This window comes from Microtus oregoni, unplaced genomic scaffold (genome assembly GCF_018167655.1).
Source record: "Microtus oregoni isolate MIOR12 unplaced genomic scaffold, Mior012 000040F_ref0000088, whole genome shotgun sequence".
Classification (NCBI taxonomy): Eukaryota; Metazoa; Chordata; class Mammalia; order Rodentia; family Cricetidae; genus Microtus; species Microtus oregoni.
The window spans coordinates 17,928,429-17,956,308 of record NW_024543207.1 but is presented as its reverse complement, the minus strand read 5'-3'; the positions used below and the strand labels follow the sequence as shown (position 1 = coordinate 17,956,308).

The following is a 27,880-nucleotide window of genomic DNA, read 5'->3' as shown; positions in this document are numbered from 1 at the left end:
GGAGCCTTGAGTTTTAGGATGGAATCTCCAAGAGAATTAGCAATCATAACTTCCTGTGTGCTCCAGTGTCTCTTTGAAAAACAAGAAGAAAGTGTTGGAAGGTCCAGAGTCTTAGAGGAAAATACTATTATACCCTAACATTTGCCAGTCCGGTGCAAGTCTGACCCTCAGGCTCTCTCGGAGTTTTAGCTAACACACTTCATTACCAACAATAAGTAAAATATATACCATTTTTAAAATGCATAAGACATAGTAGAAATGTGACATATTTATCACACACAGAGCAAAAATAAATTATCATAATGGGAAAAACAGAAGCTTCAGTTTCTGTTCCTATATAATGAAATTAGAGATAACGAGGGCCAACCAAAAATAGCCAGTCTGCACAATCTGATAATCGTGTTTTTAATTATTCTCATATTATAAGGAGATGGAAATTAAAATTATAAATTTTACAGGGAAGAATAACTATGAGTAGCTATAGATCAAAAGCTATAGGATTTAATTAAAAGAATAATTATTGGAATATTTATGACCTTTCTTAAATGCATTTATTAGAAAATATAAAATATTTGTTATAAATAACACTTAAAAAAACAAACAGTACAAGTTTCAAAAAAGTTATTTTCAGTTGAATTGTAAGCTAAAAATGTAGAAAATTAACATAAATCATAGTCTTAATACTAAAACAAAAACTCAATTTTGAGTTTGGCAAGATATGTGGTTTCAAGACTCATCCAGATTTTAGAAAAAATAAATTATTTCAAATATGTGAATTATTAAATTATAGGAAAATATTACCTAGGATTTTTGTATTTATTTTTTAAATTATAATTACATGATTTTCCTTCTACCATTTTCTTCCTCCATCTCCTCCTGTGTATTCCCCCTCATTCTCAGTCAAAGTCATGGCTTCTTTTTCTTTAATTGTTGTTGTGCCTATAGATATATTCCTAAATACATAAAAACCTGCTCAACCCATATAATGTTATCTGTATGTATATGTTCTTGGTCGACCATGTGGTATTGGATAACCTGGGGAAGACCGTTTCTCTGCCTCTCAGCCCGCCCCCATTGTCTAGTGTTGAGAACCCATGAGCTTTTCTTTCTGTTACCATGTCGGCTGGTAGTATTGTTGTTCAGGTCTTGTGTAGTATCCATGTTGATGAGACTTCTTAGGTGTGGTCTTTCTGACATTTCTAGGAAAGCAATCTCACAGCAAACTTCCCATTAATCTGGTTCTAACAATCTTGACACCCTCTTTGCCGCAATGATTCCTGCGCCTTAGGTGTAAGAATTATACTGTAGATGTTACATGGAATTTTTAAATTTCAAAATCCAAATAAAATAGATAGTTTCCTAGTGACATTATCAAGAGTGATTCAAGAAACAGAACCAACAGACACAGCAGAATTATAAATGCGATCTCAGTCAAAAATATAATTTCACTGCCGGGCGGTGGTGGCACACGCCTTTAATCCCAGCACTCGGGAGGCAGAGGCAGGCGGATCTCTGTGAGTTCGAGACCAGCCTGGTCTACAAGAGCTAGTTCCAGGACAGGCTCCAAAACCACAGAGAAACCCTGTCTCGAAAAACAAAAACAAAAACAAAAAAAATATATAATTTCACTGTGATTGAAGATTGCTCAGTGGTTAAGATCACTTATTGCACCTGCCGAGGATCCAAGTTCCCAGGAACAACATGGTAGCACACAACCATCCATAACTCCAATTTCACAGGATCCAATAGGGATACAAACATACATACATACATAATATATACATAAATACATACATACACACATGTTCTATGAGGGGATAATGTTCTGGATAAGGGAATTTAGGGAGCACATAGTTGTAGCACAAATAATAAAAACAGATATTGAGGTTTAACCTGAAAACCAGAAAAGCAAAGCAGCCAAGCCACTAGAGAAGTCACTCTCTCCTCTCATTTTATATTCCCTTTAGTGCTGGGATTAAAGGTGTGTGACTCCCTAGGACTGGGATTAAAGGTGTGAGCAACCACCACATGGATTTGTTTCTTCATTAATCTTGTGTATAGCCCAGGGTGGCCTTGAACTTAAAGAGATCCATCTGCTTCTGTCTCTCAAATCCTGGGATTAAAGGTGTGTGCCACCACTGCCTGACCTCTAGTGGCTTAGCTTTGCTCTTCTGATCTTTATGCAAGATTTTTGTGTAATAGAAGTTTGATATGGGCCATGATGCCAGTCAACAATCTAGATTGGATAAACATACACCAATTTATAAGGATCTTCTTTTAAAGCACCCTGACTCAATGCCCAAGTGTTGGTTTGAACTGAAGATTACAGCACTTGTTGGTCCCCATAATCATCTCTTGAAATAGCATAGGTGTGTGAGACAATGGATCGAAAGGTTGTGCCCCATAGTGAGGGCTTTAGGTGTTGCTCAGTACATTAACTGCTTGTTCCATTGCTCTTCCTGGGGCTCAGGGAGTGTTCTTGCAGGGTGATTGCAGTTGTACTTTGTAACATGAGGAGCAGGCTTGTTGGGGTTTCTTTCCTGCCCAGTTCCCACAGCCAGCAAGGTCCCAAAGAATCACACAGAAGTCTACATAAGTTATAAACGATTGGCCCATTAGCTCAGGCTTCTTATTAACTCTTATAACTTATATTAGCCCATTATTCTTGTCTATGTTAGCCACATGGCTCGGTACCTTTCTCAGCGGGGTAGGTCACATCCTGCTTCTTCGGTGGTCTAGGCTAGACTGCGGAGGAATGGGCTTTCTCCTTCCCAGCATTCTCCTGTTTTCATTGCCCTGCCTATACTTCCTGCCTGGCCAATCAGCATTTATTTAAAATATGATTGACAGAATACAGACAGTTCTCCCACACCAGTACTTAATCATTTGTATCTGGTTCGAACTAGCTCTTATAGACCAGGCTGGCCTTGAACTCTCAGAGATCCGCCTGCCTCTGCCTCCCGAGTGCTGGGATTAAAGGCGTACACCACCATTGCCCAGCTTTGTATCTGGTTCTTATATTCCCTTCCTTGCCGTCTGGAGGGTTCTCTTCTCTTCAGAGCTGCTTTTATCTGTTTCTGCTCTATTTCTAGCCAATTGCATTGGCACCAGCTTCCACGGTGGTCTCAGATTACATCTGACCATTTATGTGTGTTCCATTTGAATTTCATCTGCAATTGTTCATGGTGGTTTTGCCCCTCTCTTAGTGCTGAACTCTTCTAGCATGGTATTAAATAGCATAGTTAAGACTGTGAATTCTTTAGTTATTGAAAGTACCACTCAGACATACATGAAATTCCTTCTCTTGTGTGGATTTGTGTATCGTATGAGTGTGTGTGCTCACATGTGTGTGGATGACCTCACCTGTGGACACATGCATGTGTGTGTGCATATGAGGGTCAGATGGTAACACTGGGTGTCTTCTGTCACTCTCTACTTTATTCACTGTGAAGGAATCTCTGCTTTGAACCTGATGCTCACTGATGCAGGTAGCCCAATGAGCCAATTTGTCCCAGGGATCCACTATCTCTCCCTTCTGAATGCTAGGAACATGGCTTCCACACCCACCTGGTTTATTACTGGGTGCTGAGGATGAAAACTCTGATCTTTGTCCTTACAAGTAAGTGCTTTTCTCCACCAAGCTTTCTCCACAGCCCTGACATACATTCTCCTATGTGAGCATGAAAGCTGTCTGGGCAGATTTAACTGGACATGCTTTTCATGTGATCGCAGGATGCTTCCACATGTTGGTTGACTCGATCACACATGTGTATGCCCTGCCCAGTGAAATCCTGAAAGAAATTTGGGAGACACCTAACAGTGTCTATGTGGAATAAAGTTGAATCTGGGTGGAAGGTATGGAGGAGACTGGAGACTCAGTGTCCCCAAGACACCAGTAGGATGCTCAAGGTGGTCATGGTGGCAGCCATAGAAACAGTAGCTTCTGGGGCACCAGGAGCAGGAAAGAGGCCACTCAGGAGATGCAATGGATAAACAGAGCATAAACAATACACATATTTATGTGTATACATGCATGCATTCATACATACATACATTCATGCATACATACATATATGCATGCATACATGCATTCATACATACTAATGGTTGAAGTCTGGTTTAGTCACATCCTAACTAAGTGGAAAGTATTGTTGCTGTTGCTTTCCAGAGTGACAGACACGACCTCCACGCTAACCTGTTGCTTTTTGTTTCCCGGTAGAACGTCCATCCTTGGCTTCTCCTTTGGAGCGGCGTTTCTCTCCCTCACCTTCATCCTCTTTGTTTGCTTCGCTGGACAGCTTTTGGTAGGTGCTTCCAACATAGAACTTTTGGAGAGTGTGTTGATTGTATTGAAATGGCTTACTTCCGTTTTTCAGCAACAAAGGGATTGTTGACTGATATTTGAAGAGCTGTGGTTTCTAGCATCCTTCAGGCCATTGGGAAAGAGAGTCTCAGGTATAAACTGAAGTAGCTCAGAGACAACAAAGACACTTGCTTAACAGCTATTACAATGTTAGGTGGCTTTTTTTATACCTGGAGATGGGACTTCACTCTGTAGCCCAGACTGGCTTCCAACTTAGAATACTCTTGCCTCAGCTTTACAAATAGCTGGGGATATATATATGGACCACTGCACCCAGCAAAGATGAGTGTCACTTCCAAAGACTCATGCTTTTGTTCATCTGTTTGTCAACTGTTTAGAAATCATCTCTGAGTTTCAGACTACTTGTAGTAGTGAATGCAAGTGTCAGAAGGTTTTTATGAAAAGGGTAATAATCAAAGTATTTTTAAACACACCTTTGAAATCTAATTTGAAGATATAAAAAGCTAGAAGCTAACAAAAAAGATACCATTTATTTGTGTTTGAAATCAACCATTGTACAGTTTCATGATTTACATATTAACTAAACATGAGTTTGGGATATAAAAGTTATCTCTTCATTTATTTTTTGCATATTAAACAAGTGTGACTAGCTGGCCAGAGAACTATGAGAGCTACCTTAGAAAGCCAGCAAGGAGACATGCAATAAGTCAATGTTTCATTTTCATGGGCACAGGTGAAAACACAAGAGGCTACCTAAACTGAGCCCCAGGCATACATGTGGTGTACAGACATGTGTAGGCGAAGCATCCATGCCCACAAAATACTTACTATAAGAATACACATGGTTTGTCATGATCCACAGTCTTACCTGTGTGGAAAAGCGCAGACCCACGCTTCCTTTCCTTGTCCCCCAGAGCCCTCTGCAGCCCACCTCTCTGGCCTCCAGTACTAGAACTATCACTGTGCTCCACTCCAAATCCGACCCTGTTCTAAAAATAACAGTTCACACCCCTGTACCTGAGAAGTTGTGCTCGCCATTGACATGAAGACGGGGCATGGAGGCTGTTGGGTCTGCTACTTTCAAAGAAATACTATGATCTTTCTTATCCCTCCCTTTTGGCCTTGGAGACTCCAGCCTCTTTATTATTAAGAACACAGCTCTTTTATCCACCCTGTTCTTAGACTGTGGACCCATAAGTTCTATTAAGATGAAATTAACCATTACCATCCCCCTTCCTGGGGGCTTCCAAAACCTGATACCTACTTGCCACTCAATAGCAAGTTCTTCGTGACTCTCTGTTGTCTCAGAAGATTTCAAAGATACAAAGGAACCGGTGTCTGCCTGACCTTCAGAAGACTACAACATGCCAGGGTTTGCAAAGGCTAACCTTGAAGACATGTCCTTTTATTTACTTTTAAAATGAGCATACAGAAAGGGGCACGTTCCTTTTGTGCATTTTTATACGTGCATTGTTTGGGATTATCCTCCTCCCCGCTCACCTCCCCCGTCTCTCCCCTCACGTGAACCCTTCCGTCCCCAGTATCAATCAAATCAATCACCCTTTCCATTTTCATGTCTCATGTACTTTGCTACCTGCCCCAAACCATTCCTTAAAAGTCCCTTCCCCAACTCATGCTCCTTTCGTAGTGTCGAGGCCGATACCTGTGCTCATTCCCACATAAATACACACCAGCACTCCTAGCTTCTGAGAGGGAGAGAGATCACAAGTTCGAGGCCAGCTTGGTCAACATAGTGATTTCCAGGACAGTTGGGGTTACATAATAAAACCCTGTCTCAAAAAGTAGATTAGGAGCTTTAATCCACACATGAGAGCCGTCATGTGGTATTTGTGTTTCTGTGTCTGGGATACCATCTTAAGATAATTTTCAGGTATATCCTATTTCCTTCAAATTTCATAATTTCTTTGTAGCTGAATTAGATGCCATTGTGTGTATACCTCATTTTCACTGTTCCTTCCTACGTTTATGGATACCTGGGCTGATTTCATTCCCTCACTGTTGTGAATACAACAGCAACAAGCATGGTTGTGCAAATATCTCTGGGATATATGCCCCGAAGTAGTATATCTGAGTATATCATATAGTAGTTGTTATGATTCAATCACAATATAGCTGACACTTCCGGGTTCCATAGCCACACAGCCACACATGTGCAGACAAGCCCTCAGGCATGACCCATGTGCAGCATGGCTGCATCACCTACATATGATGCTGCTGTGTGAGCACTTGAATGCATGCATGAGCTCCATCATCTGCATATCTCCATATCATCCCCATGCGCATGTGCTAGACAGCCTTTAAAAGCTGGACATGCCGTCTTCAGCTCTCTCTCTCTCTCTCTCTCTCTCTCTCTCTCTCTCTCTGCACATCAACCTTCACCAGGCCTGTACATGCCCCCCCCAATAAACTCCTAGGTGGGTTTGTTGCGTGTTCCGTGTTTCCTTCCCACTCACGCCAGGTAATTTCAGTAGTTCTATTTTTAGTGTTTTGGAAAGCCTCCATTCTGATTTCTGGGTTGGCTACACCAGCTCACAATCTCACCAGCAGTGAATGTTCTTTCCCAGCATCCTCTCTAACGTGTGTTGTCATTCATTTTCTTGATATCCACTCCAACTCGAGTAAGATCTCTCGCTCCAACTAGAGCAGAGGAAGATCTCTCACTTGACAAATATCAAGTCAAAATGGATCCGTGTTCCTAAGCCAAAAGCTGGAATAGTGAAACAGCTAGGGAAGAAAAACACGTCGAGCTAGGCGTAGACACAACACACTTGGGAAACAGGGCTCCAGTAGTACAGGAAGTAACCCAAGAATTGACAAATGGCATCACACAAAACTAGAAGAAAGCAAACTGTTGGCAGGAGGAAACAGCCTACAGAACGGGGTAAAATCCTTGTCAGGTGCAGTTCAGATAAGTTAATATTCAGAATGTATAAACAGGTACAAATTGAACACCAAAAAACATAAGCCTGCACATTCAATAAACGAGCCAATGAATTGAACAGATAGTTCTCAGAAGAGGAACACAATGGCTAATAAATAATTTCAAGGGTGTTCAACAGCCTCGCCTTCAGGAAAACACAAATTAGGACATTTCTCTTGAATGTGCAATAAAGGAATCTGTGAACAAGGCTCCCCAGTGGCCGGTTGTAACTTCAGGAAGAAATTCTCAACCCAGTAATGGGTTCTTTTGGTATTTGTAGGATTCTGTAATGGTTGTTTAACTGTCAACGGCAGGGTTATTGATGGATAATTGATCCAGAAAGTGTTAATGTGTGTTGTACGGTGCTGTGTGAATAGAATGGGAAATTGTGTATAGTCTATGGCGGTCATGGAAAGATGGTGCCGCCACCTGGCTGCTCATTCTCTGGGCCCTGGAAAACCTACCAGTTGCGTAAGAGCTGGTGGGATTAGCATTTACTTGTTAATTAAATATCAAACTTATGAAAATATGCAGAATGCCGCCAACTGTTAACCTGCAAACATAAATGCCAAGGGCAGTATTGATGCTAGAGATGCCAGTGTGAAATTCTTGCTGTGAAGAATTAAAGTAAGCTGCTCTTTCCAAAGGGAGTCACACAGAGGCAAGGGTGGTGGTTCGCTTTAGTTTTGACTTTCAGCGTGATTGGAGGAAGAAACACTGAGGCACAGATCAGGTATAGATGGGTGTATCTATGAAGGTGTTTCCAGGGCTGCTTAGCAGAGGGAAACTCCATCTCAAATGTGGGTCATACCATCACATGAGCTAGACTGAATTACAAGGCGGGAAGGGGAAAGGCCAGTTAGGTGTTTTCCCCTTTCTCAGCTTCCAGGCTCGTGGTTCCCACTGCCATGCCTCCCCTGTCATGATGGACAGACTGCATCTTACTAAGCTGTGATTCAGAATAAACCACCTTAGGTTGCTTATGTCAGGCTCTTGGTCACAGCAATGAGAGAAGTTACTAACACTGTCGCTCTGGCCGATGCTTTTCCTTCAAGAGTATTGTCCTTGACATAGTCTTCTGTGGAAAATGGGCAGCACCAGGAAGCCATGGCCGTTAGCATTTCACAGCTGGCGTGATGAAAGGTCGCAAAGCATGCTGCCTGTAGACAATTGAGTGACAATGGCACACAGCTCCGAGCTCCTTTCTGTCGACCCCCAAGTGTGAAGAGGTTTATTCAGTAACTTGTTGTGAACCTTGTCGGGGAATTTCTGCCCTTCCCTCCCACCTGCAGCTTGCCACTGCCTCCCCAAGGAGTGCTCCCTCTCACCTACCCACCCCCATGGCACTCCCTTCCAAGTTCTTGCACATGGAAGTGGGCTCGGCAGCCCATCCTATCCCAGAGACCTTGGGATCTCCTCCAGTTCTGTGATGAGCATCATGGGACTCCAGCCCTCTGCTGCATAGTTGAACCTCAATTTTATAATATGCATTTTGACCTTTTTATCGTGTCATTGCTTCCCCTGACATATAGTAAGTCCCTTAAGACAAGAATGGCTTCTCAATGCCCAGGGGCCTCCCACTAGACCCAGCATAACCCTGTTCACGTGAACATGCTTTGTAAGTAGGTGTTGCCTTGACACGGAGCTCTTTATCTCCCCTCTTCTGCTCCATGAAGCCCTCCAACCCCTCACAGATGCTCAGAGCCAGTGAAGGGAAAATTACTTTGATGGCAGGCTCAATAATGAACACAGGTATTGTCAGACAGCTTCTGAGCGGTGTGGGAGGGACTTACCTCTCTATGGTGCAAAACAGCACCTCTGACCAGAAATAGCACACACACAAAAAAAAAAAAAAAAAATCCCCCAAACAAAGCTTACCTTTGAAAAATGGTAGAAAATGTCAGAAGAAATTAGAAGTAGCCGGGTGCCACCCAGCCAGCCACCTTCTTCAGGACAATGATGAAAGCTCACTGTGCAGAGTTCATCCTAGGGGAGGAAAAGTAGGTCACATGCCAGCTAACACAAAGCTCCGGCCCCTTCAGGAGTGCTTGTCCATTGAAGTCTGCCTTCTCTAATGGCAATACGGCACTCACCTTCTAGGGCTGAGCGCGCCGGTGACCCTTTTCCCTCTCAGCTTCTCTTTGTCTGTTTGGAAAATCAGTGATAATTTGGAACTACGTCTGGTAACTAGCATGTGGCTGCATGCTGCTTTCTCTGATCCAGAAGCGCCCCTCCTTCATTTGACCAGCAGCATACATTTATTATAATTGCTGCTACAGTCGATTTGATGTGTTTTCATTCACCATGTCTCCTCTTTGCTTCTGCTAATTTTTTCTTTCTTCTGTTTTTTTTTTAACAGTTATACTTTTTTCTCCCCAGTAACTTGGACATGATGCATTCCAACCTGATTATTTGGGGTTTGGTTTCCTTTTATTTTAAAATTTGTGCTGTGCACCTGATTCTCAAATTCTATTATCGCTGCATCCTGAACAATACAGGGGCCATAGTCTAATCCCATCACCCATCCCATCATACAGGCTAGAACTGTTCAGTCTTTGTATATCTCATATTCTGCGATTAGTCACTTTATCATCATTCTAGTTGGTTAATGATTTATCTGACTATCCCTTCTGAACATGATATCTTTCTCTGGGACTCAGCTTACTCAGTAAGCAATGCCTGTCTTCCTAACCCTTCCCATGAGAATACTGCATGATGGCCTTTTCACTTTACAAATCTGTGTGTCTTCATTGTGATCATTTATCATTTTTTAAAAGTTTGTGCTTACAATTTCACATTCTCCTGGCCTGTACAGTACTCAGAACTCTCTCTCTCCCCCTGCCTCTTCTTCCCCCTCCATTTCCCCTCCCTCTCCTCTCCTGTTCTCTTCCCTCTCGCCCTGTGTCCAAATACAACATGCATATGGAAGTCAGAAAATAACTTTAGGTTTCCTCACCTTTCACCTTGTTTGAGATCAGGTTTTCTGCTTTTCTTTCTTTTTTTTTTTTCGTTGTTTTTATTGAGCTGTACATTTTTCTCTGCTCCCCTCCCTTCTTTTCCCCTCCCCTTCTACCCTCTCCAAAGATCCCCATGCTCTCAATTTACTCAGGAGATCTTGTCTTTTTCTAGATCCCATGTAGATTAGACCCATTTTTGTCTCTCTTAGGGTCCTCTTTGATGTCTAGGCTGTTTTTTGCTGTTTTTTTTTTTTGCTTTATGTCTAAAAACCACTTATGAATGAGTACATGTAATATTTGTCTTTCTGAGTCTGGGTTGCCTCCCTCAATATGATGTTTTTTAGATCCATCCATTTGCCCTCAAATTTCAAGATATCATTATTTTTTTTCTTCTGTGTTGTACTCCATTGTGTAAATGCCACATTTTCCTTATCCATTCTTCAGTCCAGGGGCATTTAGGTTGTTTTCAGGTTCTGGCTGTGACAAATAATTCTGCTATGAACATAGTTGAGTCCTTGTGGTATGGATTGAGCATCTTTTGGATATATACCCGAAATTGGTGTTGCTGGGTCTTGGCTAACTGGCCCACTAGTTTTCAGAGATTCCTGTCTCTGTCTCCTATCTCAATATAAAAGCAATGGGATTGCAAACGTGTTCTGCCACACTGGGTTCTGTGTGGATCTGGGGATCTGGACTCAAGTCTTCACATTTGCATGGCTGGTGTTTTATCGACTGAGCCAAGTCCCCGCCTCACTGATGGCAATGTGTTGGGTAGAGTTATCTTTTCAGCTTTTGGAAATCCAAGTGCACTGTGTCAGCACTGACTCTCCTGTGGAAAGTCCTGTCTGTTGGTTTGGCTTCCAGGACTTTAGTGTTCATTATGCACCTTTCTGTCACCCCGTCCATGGGTCTTGTGGATCCCAGCATAACATCTAGATCTTCCTTCCTGTAATTGTATGTTTTTCTTTCTGTATAAATCTCAATATAGTTAGTACCAGTCCTGTTTATTGGTGGTGAGTGTGGTCCTGCCTATTTCAGTGTGAGGAAGAGCATGGCCCAGTGATGAACAAGAATGGGAAGAAGCAGATTTGGTGAAATGATGCTAGTTTCTAAGCACAGACTACACCACCCCGGACTCAGGAAGCATCTCCTCTTCAGTTGAATGATGCCTTCTGAGGTCAGGTCAACGTACTGTTTGAAATGCTCTTATTTATAATGTTGAATCAGAATGGGACTGTTAATAAACCTCTTTTTTTATCAGGGGTGATACTCAACAACTGAAAACCAAATACTCTGAGCTGTGTAGGGAACTGCAAACAGAATCAGGGTTGACTCTTTCTATAATGAGTTAAAATACAAAGTTTCACTGTGGCATTTTCATACCCCAGTTTCTGTTCCAGGCAGGGTCTTTGTTATCCCAGAATGACCTTGTGCTTCTGATCCCCCCACCTTCACCTCCAGAGTGCTGGGACCGCAGCTTGGGTCACTCTACCCCTGCTTCTCCATTATCCTTTGATCATTTTTCTTTCATTTTGAAGTCACAGTCTTTTGGTTCTTCTTACTCCATCCTGGGTTTCTCTGTTAGCCCACAAAACCTTTCTGCTTCCTCTTCCCAGATGCAAGCACTGATGACCAGCTATGACCATTTGCTTTTAACTCTGCCTCTTGTTGGCAATGTGGGGAGAAAACAGAGACACCTGCCTCCTTGACCCTTAAAACAATGTAGCCAGGCAGTGGTGGCTCACACCTTTAATCCCAACATTCAGAAGTCAGAGAAAGGCAGATCTCTGTGAGTTCATGGCCAGCCTGGTCTACAGAGTGAGTTCCAGGGCAGGCTCCAAAGCTACAGAGAAACCCTGTCTCCATAAACAAAACAAAACAAACAAAATAAAAGCAATGAACATTTTGCTTGCTGTTTATAAATGGTATCAAAGTACAGCCTTGAGGGTCCAGTGAAGAGTGGGAGAAGGAAAGAAGCCAGGTGCATCCGAATCTGTGGTCCTGAGCCCACCAAACCCCTGTGTCTAAAGATCTCTACACGTTCTGCCAGTCACTTGACTCTGCTGCTTGACTAGAGACAAAGTCCCCATGGGTTTATCTACATCTGTTTCAGTGAACATCTAGCCTAGGGGTGGAATATAACATACTCCTCCTAGAGAGTATATTGAAAATCAGTTCCCACAATTTGGTCTAAAACTTCAGAATTTTTAATTTTGTGATTTCAAAAGTGTCTTGTAGTAACTAGTTAACACTTCACCTAATTGGTTGTAATATGAACATCTGAGATTACTATGTGTGTATCTTGAAGTGATAAAGATTTGTGTTTTCTATTCTAAATCTTCAGTATCATGGGTATTTATTACTCCCAATGCAAAGAGAAAAGAATTGATTAGAATCATTTTTATCTTTAGAAAAATACTATTCCTACACCATGGACTTCAAACATAGACGTAATGTTTTAATTGACCAGAGCCCAGCCAAATATTATTGTCTGATAGAATCTGAGGTTGATAAGAACAATATTTTCTTGGATCTGGATCTTCCTACCCCATCTCTGTACAGAGCTCAGATCTGAGTGTGTTCTGTGTCAACACCACCGCTAGATACAGTATTCCTTACACAATAGTGATACACTTCTTTTCACCCATGACCTTTGTATGTCCTGAGAGTTAAGGGCCACCATTTTGGGTAACAGATTCAAAGGCATTGCTAACCCCTCTGAAAACCCTGTTGTTTCATCAGCATGGGAAATACAGGCCTGTCTCCCTGTGTGCTGGTGCGGGGCTGCCCTGCAGAGCCCAGTTAATGTGATTCCTGCTCCAGCCAGAGATTCAGCTCCTGGGGCCAATCAACACTGACTCTACTCTGCACTGGCTTCTCAGTGCAGAGTGCCTGGGGAAAAAAATCTACTCAAGGAGTGATCCCCAAACCTGAGTCCTCACCCACAGGAAAGGACTTGTGTGCTGCAGGTCAGGGGCTGTGGGTGGGGGTGGGGGCCAAAGTAAAGAGTAAGAGGGGAAAGAAAGATCTGATTACTGACGTCATCTGAAGAAAACTGAACTAGACTCCGAGTCACAAAGATGCCGTGCAGAAATACGAATGTTTTCTTCATTGAAATAATGAGAAAAGTCAACACTTGTGAGTTCCTTTCCTGTGCCTTAGGTTTACGTCTCTGAAAAGGCCAAGGAGGTGGGTGCGCAGACGGAGACAAGATAGCATAATTAACGTACAGAAAGTCTCGCAGCTGTGGGGAATTGCATAGAAGTCGCTGATTGGACTTTTACCCTCAAACAGCCTCTCGTTCAGCATCAGCTTTATTTGATACTTGTGTTGACATTCAACATATTACACTGCTTATGTCAACAATATTTTAGGAGGAATTCAAAGAGAGCATGTAAAATAGGTTAAAAAAAATGTAGGTGCTGTTTGCTAATGTCGCTGGGGACTGTCTCACATTGAGATTTAGGGAGATTGTGCCAGGTCTACCACGATATAAATTTGGGAGTAGTTTTGTGCTCTCTGGAATCCAGCGCCTTGGGACTAGTCTCTATTAGGAAGGTTGAAACCTCTCTCCCTAGAGATTCCCTGGAGAATTCTGCAGGTACTGCCTGTCATATCAGATAAAGGGCACAATCCTCGTGTGACCATGTGACTCACTCCTGTACTCTACCCTCAGACCTACACTGGGCAGACTCATGGTGCCTCCATTGTGAAGTGGAGTAAGAGCAGCCATGAGGCACCATAGTACAGGGTAGAGCCCATGGAAAGCGGTGAGGAAATACGAGCTTCCATTCTATGACAATTGTGATTCCCGCTCGTAGCAAGAGAGCTTCAGTAGACATGCGTACTGGACCGTGGGCTGGAAGCATCCCACATCTACTTCAATAAAGAAACTAAACTCTGTGTTTACGTGGTCTATTCTTATGGCTAGCTGCTCCCGCAGTAAAAGAAATGGAAGTTATGTTGATCTCTTTTCTCCAAAAATTCACTGAATTTGTAGTTATTGTTTCAGATGACACATCCGGTCAATACATCCCCCAGAGTGACTTAATTAACTGAAATTTTCCCTCTGCCAGGACTACCTAAAATCATAATTTCAGGTCTGTCTGAAAAGACGCGCAATCATATCATACCTCTGTCATAGATGCTTAATTTCTTCTTAATCTGACAGCCCAGCCAACATGATTTTAATAAGGCCGTGACTTGTATGGGTCCTCGGGGAGGGATAGAACCGATTTGTTTAATCTCTGAGATGTGTCGGTGTTTCCTGCAGTTTTAAACAGCATCATTTTACGCTCCAGAGAGTATACTACACAGCAGTATGCCTCTTCCTTCTCTTCCCCCACAGCAATGCAGCAAGAAAGCCTCTGCCTCCCTCATGTGGCTTCTGAAATCATCCGGCATCATCGCCAACCGCCCATGGCCAAGGATCTCCCTCACGGTTATCACCACTGCCATCATCCTCATCATGGCTGTGTTCAACATGGTGAGCTCCTGGGCTGGGTCAGGGCTGGCATGGGCAGAACCTTTCCTCTGTGATCTGCCTTGTGGGATGGGTTGGTTGGTTTTCATCTGGCTTGGTTTGGTATGTGTGTGGATGTTTTTGCTTGTGTGTATATCTACCCACCACATGCATGTCTGGTGCCTGTAGAGGGCAGAAGAGAGCATCTGATCCCCTGGACCTGAAGCTACGGAGGGATGGTTGGCAGCTAGCAGGTGGATTCTGGGGATCAAACCTGGATGTCTAGAAGAACAATCAGTGCTCTTAACTGCTGAGCCATCTCTCCAACCCTGCGTCTTGCAGTTTGAGGTGTCCTTATGACACCAATCACTTCCTGCCTATTCAACCCTCTCACAGTTGCCCCCGTCTGTCGGAGGACAGAGAGGCTTTCCACAGGTCTTGTGTGAGGAAGATGGCTTTGTGGGATAGTTTTCCATGTCTTGTCTTTTGGTGTCTGCTCAGCAGACAATCAGGATAACCAAGCAGGCAAGCAGGATAGCACCAGGAGAGACAGCATCCAAACCATGATAGCCAACCACAGGGGCTGCCCTGCAGTCTAAAGAGGCCTGGCTGCAAACCCCAGTTCTTCCTAGACTGAGATGGTAGGAGAGGTTTTCATTGCACATCAAGGTTCCATTTCTACTTCTCAGCACTGAGTACTAAAACCTCTGTCATGGTGGATCTAAGAACCAAATAAACCCATGTTCTCACCATAGCTAACGTAGTGCCCTGGTTCTGTAACCATGGAACCAATGGTCAGTCTTTTCATTTCTGTGTTATCATTACTTCTTCTTCCCCCAAAAGAACACTTGGGCTATTATTGTGCTTGGGATGCATCCTTATTAGTGCCCTCTTGCCGTCATCATCATCGTCATTGTCATCACCATCATCATCATCGTCATCGTCATCATCATCATCATTGTCATTGTCATCACCATCATCATCATTGTCATTTGTCACCATCATCGTCATCATCGTCTGAGCTAGGGTTACTATTGCTCCTATTAAACACCATGACCAAACCCAGCTTGGCAATGAAGGGGTTTATTTTACTTACATTCCCACATCCCAATTCATCACAGAAGGAAGTCAGGGAAGAGACCCAAACAGGGCTGGAACCTGGAGGCAGGAGCTGATTCGGAGGCCCTGGATGGGTGCTGCTCACTGACCTGCTTCTCACTGCTTGCCCAGCCTGCTTTCTTATAGAACCCAGCACCACCATCTCAGAGACAGCACCACCCACAATGGGCTGGGCCCTCGCCTGTCCCATTAGGAAAATGCATACATGTTTACCTATTTCCTAATCTTATGGAGGCATTTCTATCTATTGAGGCTCCCTCCTGTCTGATGACTCTAGCTTGTTTCAAGTTATCTTAAAAACTAGCCAGGATAACCATTCTCAGAAGGTCCTTTGTCACAGTATATATTGCAGACGTCACTAGTGGCTGGGAACAAAACGGCAGTGTCTTGAAAAGCTCTTTCTTCCTAGAAGCATAGAGTGAGGATACAGTGACAGATTTGACATAAGGTATTAACAATAACTGGTTTAATGTCCCCACAAGGTGGGAAACATTCATTCTCAACAACAAACATGTATATAAATGTCAAAGTGCGCCTCGAGCATTGTGAGATGCTGAGAACCCAAGGCCTGCTCTGACTCCCAGGAGTTCACAGTGGAAAGTGGGAGACTGCCAGCTGGATAAAGCAATCCGCAAATCATCCTAAAAACACGTTGGGGAGGGCAGGATGATGTGGGGGTGAGGAGCAGGTGGGGAGACACTGGGGAGGGCAGGACAGCATGGGGGTCAGGAGCAGGTGGGGAGACACTGGGGAGGGCAGGACAGCATGGGGGTGAGGAGGAAGTGGGGAGACACACTGTAGGGGACAGGACAGCATGAGGGATCAGGAAGAAGTGGGGAGACCCTGGGGAGGACAGGACAGCATGGGGTTAGGAGGAAGTGGGGAGACACTGGGGAGGGTAGGATGACATGGGGGAACAGTCAAAACGCACATGTAAAATAAAAATAAATCATTTTAAGATGTAGTTATTATTGAGTAAAATGTTACAGAGAATGTTTGATTTAACCCCTTGCCTTGTCCAATCCCATGGCAATAATTCTACTTGTAAGACAATGGAGTCCTCACTACTGTCCATCCCCCCCGCCTCCGCACACATTTTTTCTTCCTGCTCACGGAGTGAGCTCCCACAGTAATGTCCTGTTGTGTCTGGCTGATCTCACATAGCATGCTGTCTTCACGACTCTTGTCTTCCTATTGGCACCATTTCCCTTCTGTCACAGAAAAGCTTCAGTTGGCCCTGTTTTCCCAGCCAATAGCCAGTGGTCCCACTTAGCAGCTTCTCGAGGCTCAGCTGCCATTTGTCCTGTGCACTCAAGATGGCACAGATGTATTCAGGACAACCTGAGAGACCCGGGGGCTGTGGGGTAGCCCCGTGCCGCTGACTGCGGAGATGGGCAGGGTACATGGGAGCTTCCACAGATGTCACTCGTGGTTTTTCCGAGCCTGCATACAAGTGGCTCTGACACAGTCCCCGGGAGTCGTGTCTGAAATGACCTCAGATGTCACCAGGATTTTGAGTGTCCCACGTTCATCTATGTGATGCTAAACATCTAGATGAAAAGTGAAGGAAAATATTAGTTCTCCATTTTTTCCAGTATAAGGTTTTGTTATCAAATTACAAATGCCCTTGTTTTGTCCTGCCTGCGTTTCCAGCTGGCTCTCTCGGGTCACATGTAGGAGCTGGGTAATTAATGAAAAAAGAGGCCATGAATTTTGAAAGACACAAAGGAGGGGTACTTGGGGAGAGGAAAAAGGAGGGAGAAACAATGTTATTATATATGATAATCTCAAAAAAAAAAACAGAAGAAATGATGTTTAACAGAAAGCCGGAGCACCCTGCCACGGTTGGTGCTGGCCCCGTGGTGATGCCATCAGGTGCTCTCCCACATCATTTCCGGGAAACTTCCAGGAGATCTGGAACGAGTCAATCAAACACAAACTTGTGACTCACGCAGGCGAGAGTTGACTGAAGTCAAACAGTGAACAACCTAGATGAGTTCTAATGACATCACCAGGCACAAATCACCACGTCAGATCCTGTGTTCACAGCTAGCAGTGCTTGGAAAACATGTTTCTGATTGAGATTCGACTGCTGGGAAGTATAATTTGATTTTTTTAAACAATCTTATTAACACTCAATGAGGCTATCTTATTCTAGGCAATATAAATTTTACAGTTGTCACCAAGACTTTAGAAACTAAAATGGCTCCAACAAGGACTGCCCTAAACAGTCATGACACTGGAAATTCATGCTATGAGGAAAGTGAGGTAGTTTAGCATGGAAGAGTAGGCAAGAGGGACTGGGAAGGATCATGCTCTGGGGATATATAAATTCTAGGAAGTTAGCAGAAGTGTGGTCGAAAAGCTTTCTTGTGCACAGGGATTGGCAGTGTCTACTGATTTTTTTTAAGATTTAATTTTATTTTATGTGTATGAGTGTCCACGTATGTGTGTGTACCACACGCATGCAGTGCCCCCTGAGGCCAGAAGAAGGTATCAGATCCCCTGGAACTGGAGTTATGGACCATTGTGTGTCTCCAGGAACCAAGCCTCGGTCCTCAGCAAGAGCAGCTAGTGCTCTTAACTGCCAAGCCAGCTCACATTGGCTACTGGTTTTCAGATTCATAGCACTGTGCTTATGTATGGTATCCTGGCAAAGGCATGGCTTCACAGAGGCTGTTGCTACCCACATAACATGAGCATGGCACCTCATCTTTCTTCTTCTTGGTCTCCATGGTGACATCATCAAGAAGTTTTTGTTAATTATTTTTTAAAGTCCTGGGTTCCTACAAGTAGACTTGGTGGTATCTCCCCAAGCCAAAAAGGCTCTGTTTTCTTCCTTTCTGCACTCTTCCGTGTTTAATTAATTGCACTTGGGATTGATTGAGTCAAGGTCTGTGGTGCTTTAGGGCATAGCATAGGCCTCGTAATTTCTTCATTCTATTTCCCTCCTGTTACAATTTTCCCAAAGAATTAAGAGAACTATAAGTTAACTGGAGATTGTATATCTTGCTACAAATTATTTAGCAGCAGGCAAAGACATCTATGTTTCACTGACTTTTAACTATATATTTTATTTTTAATGGATAAAAACACTCTGTCTAGTACCATTGTTGGGAGAGGAAAGAAATATCACTCAAATTATAATAAATAAACATCTTCTCTACTTGAGATAACTGACAAGAACCAAAACATATAAACACCAAAGAATATAAACTGGTAAACACAAACACAGCAACCATGGAAAAAGTGCAAGAAAGGTTTACATGTCAACCTTGAATGCTAATATTTAGCCCAGTACCAAACACACAGCTTAGATTTACAGATTAATTTCTTTCTGGAGAGAGAAGCTTGTGAGAGTCCTGATTTCCTAGTTTACCTTTCCAGAGTATGTCTGTGATCCCCAGTCACAGGACAGAAAACTGATCAGTGGTCACCGAAGCAGTCCGTTCCTCAGCTTGTCTAGGGGAGGGGGTTGGGTTTGTCCTGCCTTTCAGACAAGTTGGTCCTTTGCCTCTGCATGCTGACCTGGATGCCCATGGCTAATCCCACCTGTCTTTCCAGGAATCATGGGAACATCCATTTCCTCAAGTTTGTAACCCTTTCTTTACCCACCATCTGTGAAACTCACAGATCATGTATGCAAATATGATCGTATGCAAATGTGACTGTAGGCAGATGTGCTTCACTGCATGCCTGAACCAAGATGGCAGAGACTGAAGACAGTTCTGTGTCTCTCATTTTGTGAGTGGCGGCTGAATATCTGTGTGGGGATGATGTCAGCTTAGCAAGCCTTCCCGTGCTGCATGCATTTCAGTTTAACTCTTGATTCAGTTGCTTCTGTTTGCAATCTTAAAGCCTTGGAGTTTCCGTACTGAAGGTGCACTGTGATGGTTGGTTACTTATTGTGTAGAACATCCCAAAATGTCCAAAGGAGAAATTAGAGCTGTAATCATTGGCAGTATAGGGACCCTCGACCATCCACGGACTGCACATAAGAAACGTAGTCATTCATGAATGCTGCTCCCACCTTCTCCTTATTCCATCGAATCTGTAACAATTCACTGAAGAAAACATCGTTTCTCTTTGCAGTTTTTCCTGAGTGACTCTGAGGAGACCACCCTTCCTACTGCCAATGCAACAAACGCAAACTTTTCTGTCCCTGAAAACCAGGCAGCGATTCTCCATGCACGGAACTTGTTTTTCCTCCCGGTAAGAAAATTGCATCTACTGGTGTTTTGCTGTTTGCCTGTGATGTTTGCCTAAACAATGCAAGGTCCTCAGCCTCAGATGTGACCTAAACTTAGCCCTCCATCCCAATCATAAGTCTTCAGAGAGCAGATTCTGCTCAAGGAGCCCCACATTGGAATGTCCCAGCTATACATAAACCACATGATGGACTCCGGAGCTCTGGAGCCCCTGAAGGTAGCATGGCTTAGCAGATCCACCCACTGGAGCAGCAGGGAAATTGTGTGGTGTTCACAAGACCACACATCTCTAACCCCATATTACAGGACATTTAAGACTGACAGGGAATGGGGCAGTATGGGAAAGAAGGTCCCACTTACCTCTGGTCATGACATAACTCTTGTTAATAATAAGTATAATAATTGTAAAAATTACAGTATTAAATTACTTCATTAAAAATTGGCTGTTTTAAATATAAAAGCACACCAACTCTTTACACTGAAAACTTCAATGCGGGAATTAATTTTAAAGATTGAACAGTTTTCCCCACAAAGGTTTTGGTCCAAGTGTTTACATACTGAAAGTAGATAAGCACAATGTTTAAAATTCATTTTGTTTCAAACAGCCTTTAAATTAAACTTAGCCTTTGAATAAGATGTTTTAAAATATTCAATAAATAACATACATTCATAGTAACTTGCTAAAAAGTATTACTTAAAACCATTCTAAGACACATGATCCCAATTTTGTAATAATGTGTATAGTAACATATATCGGAAGCATGGAGAGACACATAGAGATGATAGTACTGGCCAACTGTGGATGCTGGGACCATTAGACTCTCCCCTTTTCATGTGTGTTGTTTTATGTACTTCTAATTCTAACATCAGATGCTGCTAGCTGTAAACTTTCATTAAACAGCAATAAACCCCTTTTTAAAATGACAACTTATGAACACTCCAAGTCCTTACAAACAGTGACAAAATTGTAATATCCCTATGCCAAAATCATAAATTTTATTTAGCTTTGGTTGGGCTGGGTCCTGTTCTGAACTTTTGTTATTGTATATGATCTCCACGTGAGCCCCCTGTGTTGTCATCTGTAGTCACCATGTGTGTTCTCTGTTGTGTATGATCTCCACGTGAGCCCCCTGTGTTGTCATCTATAGTCACCATGTGTGTTCTCTGTTGTGTATGATCTCCACGTGAGCCCCCTGTGTTGTCATCTGTGGTCTCCACATGTGTTCTATCTCCACGTGAGCCCCCTGTGTTGTCATCTGTGGTCTCCACGTGTGTTCTATCTCCACGTGAGCCCCCTGTGTTGTCATCTGTGGTCTCCACGTGAGCCCTTTGAGGTGGTTGGCATCATTTCCATCACCCTTTGAGGGGCAAAGGGGAGACCCAGGACCCTTCCTTGCAGAAAGGAGCTCTCTGTGAGAATCAGATGGCCCAGGAGATGCAGGTAGATGCTCCACCATGTTCATCTCTTAGGACAACCTCACATCTCTGAAGAACAGCTTGGGGTCCTTGTGTCCCCTGAGCAAGGAACCACCAGGCTGCAAGTCATAACCTCATGTACTCTTTTTGTAAAGATCATATTTACATTTAATTTGCTTTATTAAAAATCTATCATGCTTTAACACTTTGTAAAAAAAAAATACACTGGTGGATTACCAAAACTTAAAAGAGCCAATTAAAAAGAAAAAAAACACTCAATGCAAGCCTACATTCTGTGAGAGTCTAATGGCACTAATTAATTGTATCAAATTACTATCAACATTCTTATCAAGTCTCCTGGGGTGCCCCAGAGAGATGTTGGTCCACCCCGGAGCTATCCTAAGAAGGACAGTGCTAAAGTGTATTGTATCCATGGGTCTTCAGAAGCCCCCTGAGGTTACCTAACTGCTCACCTAAGATGTAACGAGGGCTGATTTTGAGAAGACGAAGGCTTTGCTGCTTACGTGTCCACATTTCTCTTATTTCACCTGACCACACTGGCCTGAAAAATCCCATCATGGCCCTTGGTCTCTTTCTATTTTCTGTGGTGGCTCAGAGCAGTGGAGAACCAACATGGAGTAGTCTTTCATGAACAGTTTAGGATTACAACACTCACTGTCTCATAAGATGCTGCCACCCTCAGTAGGAAGTGCCAGCCAGGCATCCACGCAAGGAAACTCCTTCTGCTAGAGTGACCCAGTGTATCATCCGATGGCAGTTGCTGTCTCCTCTGAAAACAGTAGTGTGAGATGCAAGTTCTCCAAAGTAAAGGGCTTGCGCTGATGCTGCACAATGCCTCCACTCAACTGAGCACCCCATCACAAAACGGAACCTTGCTCTAAGGCCACTGCAACTTTTTCCAACACTTCCTCTTCTGGGAGAACAGAACTCGTGAGCTGACATCTGTAGCCTTCTGTTGAGCCCCATGGGCGTGACTTAGAGTGAAGCCAGTTCATGAATGGTGCATCCCTGTTATGAAAACCCATCTGGATGCCTTATGGTGCGTGCATCCATGTCACTGAACTAAGATGCTCGCCCTTTCTTCCATGTTCTTTCTGTCCTGGAAATGCTGGAGGTGAAGCCCAGCTTCTTGTTCTTCGGATCTCCATGATGTAGCAACAGAAAGCCTTCAGAAATGGCAGGTGCCATTTCTGAAATGGCTGCAGGTCTTGGAAGCTGGACTTCCTGCATCTGTTCTTTGCAGGGAATCTGTAAGAATGGCGTCACGACCCTCATTGTACACTGAAGACGCTGAGATATTGACAGTTATGTCGCTAGCCTGATGTCACCGAGCTGATAATGAGTGATGGAAGCGGGCCTGAATCCATGGCTCTTCCACACCTGCCTGCGTGTGACAGACAGAGGGGAGGTGGTCAAAGAAGTGGACACACCTTTCTGGGGTCTGAGATGCAGTGTCCCAGCATCCTTATGGCACCTGTCCAACTCCAAGAGCTTGACCTTGACCCTTGGATCAAGTTCTCAGCCTAAATCCTGATTCAGAGAGGGTCTACTCTGAATTATGAATTCTCCTTTAATAAAATGCCTGGTAGCCTGGTGCTGTTAATGGAGATATCTGCAGGGATTTAAATCCTTGCATGAATTAACAAGTTGACAAGGCCGAGAAAGATTCTACCTAATATCGTCTCTGAAAATCCCTTCAGTGTGCTCAGCGCCCTCTGTTTTCATCTTCAAGAAAAAAATGACATGTGTGGATGACATGTCTTCAGTCTGGGTAGTTTTGATTTTTTTCTGAAGTGTTTGATTAGTGTTTTTTATTATTTCTCTTTGCTATTCCAGATTATTTCAGAATCTCATGAAAAACACACTCAGGTGTGAACCATCAGGTCAGAGGATAGAGATGTGCACCTGCCTCCCCAGCCAGCTCTCATGTTGACCTTGTCTGTTCGATGGTACCCCCAGATGCAACAGCTCAGTGTTTCTTAGTGACCCTGAATGTGTGTCCTTTTCTCCTGTCCCAGTACTTCATATACAGTTGTATCCTGGGCCTCATCTCCTGCTCTGTGTTCCTGAGGGTGAACTATGAGTTAAAAATGCTGATCATGATGATGGCGCTGGTGGGCTACAACACCATTCTGCTCCACACCCACGCCCATGTCTTGGATGCGTACAGCCAGGTCCTGTTTCAGAGGTGGGTAGACCTGCTCCGTTGGTTCTTATCACACTCGTGGCTGTTATGGTCTTATGATCTTATGTTCAGTGAAAATTCATCAAAGCTGCTGCTCTCAGTAATCGCAGTGAGTTTCTTTGAAATGATGGTTCAGGAATATGAGGTGTGTTTTCATTCTTGATAATAGAATATGTGTTGAGAGATGCGTGTCGAGAATATGCCAGAGTTAAGAGAAAGGATTTGTATAATATGAACCCTTCCTACCCTACCCCCGCCCCCTTAGGTGTCCCTGTGTTGCCCAGGCTGGATTGAGCTCCTGGGCTGCAATAATTCACACACTTCAGCCTTTCCAGAGGCCAGCACAGCATGACAGATGTGTAGCGCCATGCCCATCTTCATAAATACTGTGTGGTAGCAGCATTCTGGGATTGCCTGCCTCGGCCCTATTAGCATTTTTCCCTAGGCGGTTCTTGGCTGCAGAATTGTCCAATATATGGTGGGGTGTTTAAATATTGACATTTCAGCATTCTGCATACCAGTCTTAACATAGCTACTCACAGCAGCCAAACCCGTACCCAGAAAATCACTCAGTCTCCCCAGGAGAGAGATTTGGAGACAAAATGTCATTCAGTTAAAAAGGAAAAGCACTAGACAGAATAAGTAGCTGCTTTCACAAGTCATGGTGTGAAGATTCCTTGTAGAGTTTTCCAAAATACCACTGTGCAGAGGCAAAAGGTCAAACCTAGAAACTTTCTTGCACTGTGAAAAATCTGACTGCCAAGAGAAATACAATCCTTTTGACTCTCCCCAGGACCGGATGCAGGACGGCATCCTACCAAAAGGATCTTATCACGGTCATCACACAAAAGCATTCATGGGTTGACAGTAGTGTTTGCACAAAGTTTTCAGTTACCAAACTACTTCCAGAAACTTCTAAAGAATACTTGATCCGTACTTGAAAGAGGACATCTTAATTATCCTATTATCCATTTCACGTCTCAGTAGCAAGGTGTTTCCTGCCAAGCCTTGGTTTCTAGGCCTATCGGGAATTTTCTGTGAATACTTCGCCTTTTCCTTCATATCATCCCTCTATTTTTGTGGGGTTTTTTAGTTTGTTTGTTTTTCATCGCCGGATGGCCTTGTACATTCCAAGCAGGTTCTCTATCACTGGATTTTATCTCCAGTTTTTAATATTAAGAGTCCTCAAATAAGGCGCACAGAAATGTTGACCTGGAAAGATGGTTTGTGCTGATAACGTGTGACCTCTTCTCCAGGTGCGCAAGGTGACCCCCTCACTGAGCACTTCTTACCAATACAGAAACTTTCAGAAGCATGGCATCAAGTTATTGTCACCTAATTTAATTTTCCCCATCCTCTGTGCTGTGAAGCCTGATAGTCTGTAATCGTGCTGAGGGCACGAAGCTAGAGAAATGCATAACTGTATTAAGGGAATGTTATTATTCCTTGATATTAATAATAATTATTAATTATTCCTTAGCCAAGATGAGATGAAACTAGAAGTTAATTTTCCTATAAATTCTTAAAATCCCCAGGCAAGCAAGCTTTATTATCTCTCCACTAAATCCAGCGAGCTTGTATCGCTTCCCTAGATAAATGTACCATTACTGGCTTTTGCATACCACTGATGGACCTATTAAATTTTCCTTTATTAAATTTAAAGTGCTGAGATATGTCACATGTTTGGCGCAAAGTGGGAAACGAGATTATAAAGCTTGGCATGAGGACATTATCGCTCCTGTGATGGGACTAAGCACTGAAAAGACACCATCACCAAGAGGCTCAGCAGCGGCAAAGCGGCTGCTACGTACTTGTGGGGTGTCTTTGCACCCTTGCTTTGGAAATCCAGTGACCTCACACCAGTGGCGATGACTGGTAGAAGCCAGCATCCTCTTCAGGGGCTACACCTGTCACTGTTCGGAATCTCCTTCAGAGAGCTCTGCCCTTCTCCAACAGACACCTGTAGGATCTGGGAATTCTTTCGCCCCAAATGCATTCCTCTGCTGAAGGAGCAGTGATAGAAACAAGGGACGGAATAGCCCATCGCCTCCAGTCGTACGGTCTCCCCAATACCAAGAGAACCCCAAATAGAAAGCCCTGAGAGTAGCTTAGTCACCCCAGATGCCCATGTTTCCTGTTTCCTGCACTTTCAAGTCTTGGTGTGAGTGATCAAGGTTTCTCCATGCTTGGCCTGTTTTATTGTGCTGAAGAGAAAGTGGAATGTGTTCACAAGCTTGCCTTCTAGTCCAGATGCCAGAGTCCACTCCAGTCAGAGGGGGAGCGTCCTCAAATCCCAGAGCCAGAGTCCAGTCCAGTCAGAGAGTGAGCTTCCTCAAATCCTAGAACCCCATATGCCCTTCCACGGGGGAAATGGCTTAGAGATGACCAGAAAACATGGGCCTTCTGCTGGAGCCAGTGCGCTGCTGAAGACCATCTGGTCATGTCCCTTCCCCTGCTCATTTCAGGCACCGTGTCCTCATCCCCTCCTTGATCCACATTTTCTTGACCCTATTGGCTTCCTACCAAAGCTCGGTTGTCATAGGTCAGCATTCTTCCTCTCCATAGGGGTTTCTGGAATTGTCCTTCATTGTTCTTGAATGTTCTCAGGGGGATGCCACCCAGTTATAGCCCTCCCTCCGGAGGTATGCCAAATACCAAGTCTCTTCTGTCTTGTTTCCATCCTGGAAATAAAGATTGACCATTTTCGTCCTCAATAAATTAAACATGACCTGTTTGATATTTTGGTATGTCTCTCTCTCTCTCTTTCTCTCTGAGAGAGAGAGTGAGGGGAAGAGCCATACACACATATACGCAGAGTCTTGAGTTTAATTCTCTCAAATTTAGTCAGACCCAGGAGTACTGCTGTGCCTACAACTGTGCCTAGCATGTTCTTGGTGCTGAATGAATAAATAATACAATGAATAAATATAATCAGAATATGTTCCGAACAGTACAAAGGTCCCAAACACTGACAATAATGAACCCCTGCCCCATCTACTTCCTGCCTCTGCAGCTCCTTGAGGCCAGGTCACTCAAAAGAAAGTTTGAAGAAGAGCCATCTCTGTTTAATGACAGTGCCAACAAATAAACACAGTTGGCATGTGAGGCTCACCAGCATGCTTTGTCATGGTCTGGTAAGGGGCCTTCACTAAGGCAAACTTGGCATCCATCATGATAACTACACAGAGAAAGTCTGTACAGCTGTGCAAATGGTTGGCATCTTCACATCTTCTTCTGGGTTCTCTTTTTCCAAGAGGGCTAGCAAAGGAAGGAGAAGCCAGCACTAGAAAAGCTTTTGCTACTGAATAATTCATAAGATGACATCAAAGGTGTCATTACCAATTCATAAATGTGACAAGATTTTTCAGGAGGAAACATCAGACTGCATGAGGCAAGCGTGCCGCTAACGGTCCATTCGTGGCAGGTCAGCAGCATCTCGGCATGAGATAAACACTTCTGCGTCACTTCACAGGAAGGATATGTTTGGAAGGTGCAGGATGAGTTGTTCCCATATATCTGGGTTCATTCAACAGCCTTACATATTGTCTGTGAGACCATGTCCACACCAGTAGAATTACAGAGAAATGAGAAATTGAGGAAAAATAAAAATAAAACTCCCAGAGTGGAAGAAAAAGTCATTGAAAAAGTCCGTTGTCTGGGGTTACAGGGCTGTGGTGGAACCTGGACAAAGGCTGAAGTGAGCTCTACTGAGGCTGCTTAGTTCTTGGGGCATCATGGGAAAAGAGGGCCCACGTGTCCTATGCTGGCAACCCCTAGCCCCAGCAGCGAAATGTTCATGTCCTGTTCACCTGATACCCACCCAGTTAGGGGTGGTTGAAGCCTCTGTCCATCCATCTCTGATACATGTTTTGTTAGTGGCTGGCCTTGACTGTCACTAGCTGCTAGTCTCTTGGCCTCCAACCTTAATCCACTCTGATTTGCGTTTTGTTAGTGGCTGGCCTTGTCTACCAGCTAACTGCTGGTCGCTTGTCACTGCCCTCCAACCTTACTCAAGTTCTGTCAAGTACTAATTTCTCTGTTCTCATTTGCACTTGATTAACTCATAGCTGCACCGTGTCAGAGAGTTCACCTGGCCACCAAGATGTAACCACAGTCCTTCTGGGTGACCCCATATTTAGACCCTTGCCTATGGTGTGACTTCATAGGCGGAAGCTTCTGGCTAGAACCAGCTTTGCAGTTTATTCTGTTACAATCAGCTGTGTTAGAAGCAAGACTATCAAGACAAT

At 43.7% G+C, this 27,880-nt stretch overlaps 1 protein-coding gene across 1 annotated transcript in view; it reads left to right on the top strand.

The window, feature by feature from the left end:
* The window catches only part of Adcy2 (adenylate cyclase 2), a 333,563-nt gene that overhangs the window by 270,972 nt on the left and 34,711 nt on the right, over nucleotides 1–27,880 (top strand). Inside the window, exons 15-18 of the mRNA XM_041632131.1 lie at nucleotides 4,220–4,304; nucleotides 14,571–14,708; nucleotides 19,896–20,015; nucleotides 23,467–23,636. Of these exons, the coding sequence (XP_041488065.1) occupies nucleotides 4,220–4,304; nucleotides 14,571–14,708; nucleotides 19,896–20,015; nucleotides 23,467–23,636 (513 nt within the window). The remainder of the gene's footprint in view (nucleotides 1–4,219; nucleotides 4,305–14,570; nucleotides 14,709–19,895; nucleotides 20,016–23,466; nucleotides 23,637–27,880) is intronic.